Here is a 6883-nt window from a genome sequence, read left to right on the forward strand (position 1 = left end):
CTGAAAGTTAATTAGGCATTTTCAACTCAAAATTGTTAAATAATAAATTTATTTTAATCAAAGTTGGAGCAGTCTGTCAATTCACTTTAATTTCGATTCACAATGCCCTCTTATAACATTCTCCCTCATATATGCCCTATCTCTACAGCAACGACTGCGCTCGCTCTGCATTGTGATGGGTGCTCTTTTCTTCAGCGTCTACTGGCGACTTGTGTCAATTCCCGGTCCCCAGACTGCATTCTCCAGCGCCGACAATCCCATAGCACGAACTGCATCCGCGTGGACGCGACTGCTTACATTTCTCCACTTGCCGGTGGTCAACTTTAAGCTGTTGCTGCAACCACAAGTGCTCAGCTTCGACTGGGGCATGGACGCCTTGCCACGCGTGACGACGCTTTGGGATCGTCGAAATGCTCAAACCATCTGCTTCTATTCTGTGCTGCTCGGCGTTGCCTGGCGCAGCTGTAAGCTTTTGCTTTACGGCAGCGAGCTCTTTGAGGGTGCAAACGGCGGTTATCCGCAGTATCACATACAGAAGGTTGGACGCAAGTCTCGCGCCAAGCGCAAGCGGGCTGCCAACAACAATAACAGCAACAACAACAGCAGCAGCAACAAGTACCAAGCCTATGAGGCATCTTTTCATCAGGAAGCGCTTCCATTTGCCAAGCAGCCGTGCAGTGACTGCAACAACAACAACAGCAATGGCGTCTACGTCTATGGAGAGGAAGCAGCTGGCAGCTCAGCTGTTCCCTCGGCTCCACAACCTCAGCATCACCTCGTGTCTTCCGCTGTCAGTTTGGCCTTGCACAAGGCGTTTCGAGGGTCGCGCAGCAGCAGCAGCTGCAGCAACAGCACAACGGCCAGCAACAAGAGCAGCGGCAGCAGCAGCAGCTCTAGCTCTAGCTCCAGCTCTAGCTCCACTTGTGACTCACTCGATGGACAAGCGAGGTGCTCGTCAGACTACATGCTGGGAGGGATGACAGGGTCCGCTCGCAATGCCTGCATTCTGCTCATGTCCTGCGCCTTTCTGACACTCCCCTTCCTGCCTGCCAGCAATCTCTTCTTCTACGTGGGCTTCGTGGTCGCCGAACGATTGCTGTATTTGCCCAGTGTTGGCTTTTGCTTGCTGGTCGGCTTTGGCGTCTCTAAACTGTTGGCCTGTACTCGTTCTCATGGCTCGGGGAGGAGGACACGTTGTGGCCTTCTGCTCTCGTTCAGCGTGTTGCTGGCAGCGATGAGTCTGCGAACCGTGCAACGCAACGCCGATTGGCGGGACGAGGAGAGCCTCTACCGCAGTGCCATTACTGTCAATCCGCCAAAAGGTGAGTCTTAGTGCCCTTGATCAGGTTTGCATTTCCCTTTCACTCAACCACTCAATTTTGCACCTTTTTTTTGCAGCGCTGGGCAATCTGGGCAGCGTGCTGAGCTCTCAGGCTCGCTACGAGGAGGCCAAGCTGGTGCTGCAGGAGGCCATCAGATACAGGCCCAACATGGCGGATGTGCACTTCAATTTGTAAGTATCGAGCATCGTAGCATCGAGCACCGAGCACCGACCACTTAGCGCCCATCAGACTATCAGCCATACACCATTTACCATTTAGCATTACCATTTACCACTTGCCATTTGCCAGCCAGTTTGAAAAGCAACCAATCTGAGTGCACCCTTCACTCACTCAGCTCCACGCTGGATGCTCCACGAAGAGAGAGAGTTGCAATAGAAGTAGTACTCGCATTAGATGAGCTGCTGTCCCACATGACAAGCTAACATGCGACATGTAGAACATGCAACACACATATAGTAGACACATCGCATTGCTTTCTCTCTCGCTTGCCACGCTTCAAGTGCTCAGATAAATGGCAGCGTTTTTCTCAGGCAGCCATTTTCATTATCTCTGTCTGTTTTTGCTGGAGCTTGGCTGCGCATTTAGTGCGACCATTTCATGCTCAAGGCTCCCGTCAAGCTGCACTGTTACGTTCCGTTATAATGCATCGCCCCAGCCTCCTGGCCAGGCCCAGAGCGAGAGAGAGAAGGAGAGAAAGACAGAGAGACAGCGAGTAATACAATGCCGAACAAGCTGTCAAATGAAGCCCATTCTGTTGTTTTCCACCAAGTAGAAGCAGAAGTGGCAGACGAGATGGAGATGGAGACAGCGACGAAGGCTACGCAGCATGGAAATTCTTTCTGCTGCTGCTGCTGTTGCTGCAGAACTATGCGCATTTCGTTGCTGCTTACTTTTTCATTGCATACTCGTAGTTTTTCAGCTTTCCCGGCTTTCGCTGCTCAACAAAAGTCCTTCGCGTTCACACTCCCAGAGCCCTGAGAGAAATGGAGTGAGAGAGTGGGAAAGATCTGTCCGCCTATCTTCCTGCTTGCCCGCTTCGTTCCGTTTCGTTCCGTTTGTCTGTCAACGTCTGACAAAGTCTGTAAACGTGCTGTTTTGTCTGTTGTCTGTTCGCATTGCATTTTTGCTCATTGCGCATATTTCCCAGAAACGCAACGCAACGCGACGCGACTCGAAGCGACGAGACAACATAACGGCAGAAAGAAAAAGCAGCAGACAACTGCAGCAACAACAACAATAATACCGTATTATGCCACACACAACAACAAGTGCCATAACTGCAACTGCGAGAGAGTAGTGGGGGAAAAAAAGTGAAAAACTATACGCGAAGTTTTCGCTTTGAATATTCAGTGCGTCATTTTTTGCATGACACTCGACTTTAGCTCTTTCCTTACTATCCCTTGCCGCACCCCCGTTGCATGCCAGATTATTGCATGCATTTTGGCTAAGCAACTCGCACCCCTCACAGCTCACAGCTGCTGGTTAATGTCAAAGTACTCAAAGTCAATGGTTCAGAATCAGGTCACATTGCTAAGGCTGCTGTCATATTCAACTCCTCCTGTTGAACAAAGAATGCGAGCATTAGCCGCAGGGTAAACACCGAAGACCCGAAACCCTTCAACGTGCAGAACCAAGAGACAGGACAGACGACAACAACAAGAAGAAGAACAACAACAACAGAGGAGCAACAACGATAAACAGGACGAAAGGACTGCTGCGTGACATGTTTGCCCCTGCGCTAATCGAAAATCAATGTTGTCAGGCCAACCGCAGCAGCAACAGCTCCTGCTTCTGCTCTTGACTAAAGTTGCTCAACATCCTTGTTCCCGACGGGACGATTCTATTTCCTGCTAGCGCTCAAAGGATAAACAGCTGTTTGCACATATATTATTTACTGCGATCAAGTCATCAATAGCAAATGCTGCCGGCATTCGGCATTCGTTCGCTCTTGTCGTTTGCTTGACTGATTACCACCCTCGGCAAGCGGAGCCAAGACCCAGCCAAAGGACACACCCATCCATCTACCCAGAGAGACAGAGACAGACGGATAGATGGATGCTACTGTAGTAGAAAAGAAAGTGAACGAGTTGTCGAAATTGTGTGTATTACCGGTGTTTGCCACTGCCACTAAGGACATGGGGAATTGCCACACACACACGCACGATACACACGCACACACCTTCAATCTGAGAGTAGACGATGACGATTCATGGCATCCTAAGAAAACGCTCCTCGCTACCAAATACCAAACACCGAAACCAGAAATCACTGAACTGTATAATTTGATTTTTTTTCTACCTTTGCTTTACGAGTCGTCAGTCTGTCAGTCTCTCGGTCGAGCTGTTGTTGTTCCTGACAGCTGGAACAGTCTGTGTATCCTTTGAATGTGCCGCATGTGCAGGCAACTAGTTGTGTGGCAGATTGAAGCTTTAATAAAGCCCAATAACTGCACTTACTGTGTTGGCCAAACTAATTACATAAATCCCAGCCAGTCTTTTCGCACTTCTTCACCTTCTACACAGGTTCGCAGCTTTCATTTTCAGTTGCATACTTGACAGTTTTCTAGGCGCCGACAAGTGGCCCGCCACCTTTCACCTTCCGCCTGTTATCTTCTGGGCGCTCTAATTAAATCCAAAGCAGACATTGAAGTGCGCGACAAGTTCAGCAGCAGTCTATTAATGCCAACACTTTCACTTTCTCTATTGCAGGGGCATTCTGCACCAGAATCAGCAGGACTACAAGGCAGCAGTCGAGTGCTTTCAGCGTGCCATCAAGTTTCGCCCTAGTCTAGCAGGTGAGTGAATCACACTACAGGCTCCACAATAGACAAAGAATAAACTTTTATTCTGTCCGCAAACAGTCGCCTATCTCAACCTCGGCATATCATTCATTGCGCTGGGCAGACGCCAGCAGGCCATCGAAATACTGCAGGTGGGCTCCACTTTGGACGGGGCAGCTGTGCGTGATCGTAGTGCTCATGATCAGGCGAGAAGCTCGGCCTATCTGCAGCTAGGCGCACTCTACGTGGAGCAGGGGAAGTTGCAACGGGCGCTGGCCGTGTATCGGGAGGCGTTGTCCGCGTTACCTGCACTGCTGCATCAACGGGAAGTGCTTTATCAGCGGATCGGGGATGTCTTCGGTCGTCTGCAGCAGTGGGACGAAGCGGAGCGACATCACCGAGCTGCCCTTGAGCTGCAGCCCAACCAGGTGGCGGCACATATCTCCTATGGCATCACGCTGGCCAGAAATGTAAGTAATCTATGCAGCAATCTAATAAATAGCGATGTCTCACAGTCCCTTAACCCTATTCCTATGCAGAGCAGTCGCGCTTCGGAGGCGGAAATGTGGTTCAAGCGTGCGTTGCAGCTGGCGCCGGATCAGGCCAGCGTCTATCACCATTATGGTGAGTCAATTGAATGCTTTCAAGTTTTCCTAGCTACAACATTTTGCTTTTACCTCAGCTGAATTCCTGACGCTGCAATCGCGCCATCACGAATCTGTTGTCTATCATCGGCGTGCGGCGGAATTGGCGCCCACGGACTATGCCTTGGTAGTAGCGGCGGCAACTTCACTGCGGCTGCTCGATCGCAAGGTTGAGGCGGAAATTTGGTACCGCAAGGTGAGCATAAAGCTTTAACAGTAAAACATCAGAACAAATTTAACTGACTGCTTCCTCTGTGCGTTTCTAGGCTGTCAATTTGCGACCCGATGACGCACATGCTCACACCAATCTGGGCGCCATTCTGCATCTTCTGGGACGCACCAGCCACGCGGCGGCTAGCTACAAGGCGGCACTCCAACTACAGCCGGGGGATTCCATCACGCTTGGCAATCTGGCCAAGTTGGGGGTCACGAATGTTTAGCTGCCACAATGTGGGAATCGTTAATTAGCCACAGAGCAAAGTTATTTTTATATACGGTGGCCGGATATGGACGGATGGCCCTTAGATAACTCTAAAGAATTTATACGAAGGACTTCGATACATATGTATATCATTTAGCAGGCATCAGCAGGAAGCGTGTAAATATCCAAGCAGCGACCAATGCAAGTCTATGTCAAAGGCAAAGAATTTATAAGCAAAAAAAAAGCGAAGCGAAGGTAAAGTGAGGAGAAGTGTGGAGACAGAGAGAACAATAATTAAACTACCTAAACGTTAAGTCAAAATGAATCCGAAATCAGAACAGATATCGGACAAAGCTGTACAGTGAATATATCCTTAGAGAATCGGAGAAATCGCAGGAAGGATGCAACCCTGGTATTGATAAAACTTATGTGCTTAATAATTATGTAAATTATTGTAAATACGAGAAAACCTATTAAGGAATATGACTATTGATTGACTATATATAGAGAAGATATATATATATGTATGTATGACTGTATATGGACTATGCCTATCAATGTGGTGTGGCTTCTGTCCGGGCCACGCGGCTCGAGATCGTTTTGCGTTGTGTGTACATTTTAGTTAAGCAAATACGAGAATCGAACAGAACAGAATATGATTGTAAAGATGAATAAATTATATGGGAAAAGAAGATACATATATAATTAAAGAGACAAAAACCTATTTGAAAATATAATCAACTGTCGCATTTTCATTACGCTCTTATTATTCCCCTTCATTTATTGTTCAATTGAGCTATGGTAAGCTCCTTAGTTAAACGAGAGAGCAAATGCTTCTTGGCTGGGCTTGATATGCTTTCTCCAAGTGGCTCATTGAACCCATAATTGTGACCACTTTGCCCGAGTCTGCCCAAAGCTCCACTTGCACTGGAAACTATACCCATGGCAGAGGAAATATTTTCAGTGCTTAACGGCTTAAAATCTCCCCTTTCCTTCTCCATCTCCCACAGAGTACAAACACAATCAGTGTCAAAATTTTCGACTGGGCGACCAAGTCGAAGATGAAGGCGAAAACGTAAACGACGACCAAAGTAAGGACGAAGATGTAGACGAAGGCGATGCTGCAGCTGCAGCTGGTGGAGCAGCTAGCGAAGGCGCCACTTAAGCCAAAGGCAAACCACAACAAGAAATAAAGCGTTGTGTCTTATGCCAACTAAATCGTAGGATTATGAATTACAATATACTTGACTGCCAGGACTACTGCTGGCAGGCCAAGATCCAGGCACTTGCTTCGGCTTCAGCTTCAGTTTTAGCTTTGTCTCCGTGTCTACGACTCCTTTTCTGGGGTCTGGCTGCAGTCATAATATTGCCACAGCTAATGCAACTGCTGGATGGCTGTGGATGGAAGGCTAAATGGCTGCTGGCTGGCCAAGAAATGGGCGATGCTGTAAAACGATAAAGGTGATGACTTTTGACATGCAAACTCCAACCTCTACTGTGGTATGCCCCTCGCTCTTACTCCCGTGCAGAGCCAATTTGGATTGGCAAGTCTAATGGCGGTATGTTTGTTGTTCTTGTTTCAGCAGTTGCTGCTTCAAGGCACTGAACGTGCACAAGAGCAATTCAGTGGCGTATATATGAATGCATCAGTCAACCAGTGAAACAAACACTCCGTCCGTCAGTCAGTCAGTCAATG

At 48.3% G+C, this 6883-nt stretch overlaps 1 protein-coding gene across 2 annotated transcripts in view; it reads left to right on the forward strand.

The window, feature by feature from the left end:
* The window catches only part of LOC133850841 (protein O-mannosyl-transferase TMTC2), a 28756-nt gene extending 23088 nt beyond the window's left edge, over positions 1-5668 (forward strand). The window contains exons 4-10 of one of the 2 annotated variants that reach the window (XM_062287076.1): positions 149-1322; positions 1399-1513; positions 4052-4137; positions 4204-4592; positions 4662-4746; positions 4805-4962; positions 5033-5668. In XM_062287076.1, the coding sequence (XP_062143060.1) occupies positions 149-1322; positions 1399-1513; positions 4052-4137; positions 4204-4592; positions 4662-4746; positions 4805-4962; positions 5033-5206 (2181 nt within the window). In that variant the 3' untranslated portion in view covers positions 5207-5668. Of the gene's footprint in view, positions 1-148; positions 1323-1398; positions 1514-4051; positions 4138-4203; positions 4593-4661; positions 4747-4804; positions 4963-5032 lie in introns of those variants that run through there. The other variant, XM_062287077.1, reaches the window with a different exon arrangement.
* The last annotated feature ends 1215 nt before the right edge of the window (positions 5669-6883 follow it).

This window comes from Drosophila sulfurigaster, chromosome 2L, assembly GCF_023558435.1.
Source record: "Drosophila sulfurigaster albostrigata strain 15112-1811.04 chromosome 2L, ASM2355843v2, whole genome shotgun sequence".
NCBI lineage: Eukaryota > Metazoa > Arthropoda > Insecta > Diptera > Drosophilidae > Drosophila > Drosophila sulfurigaster.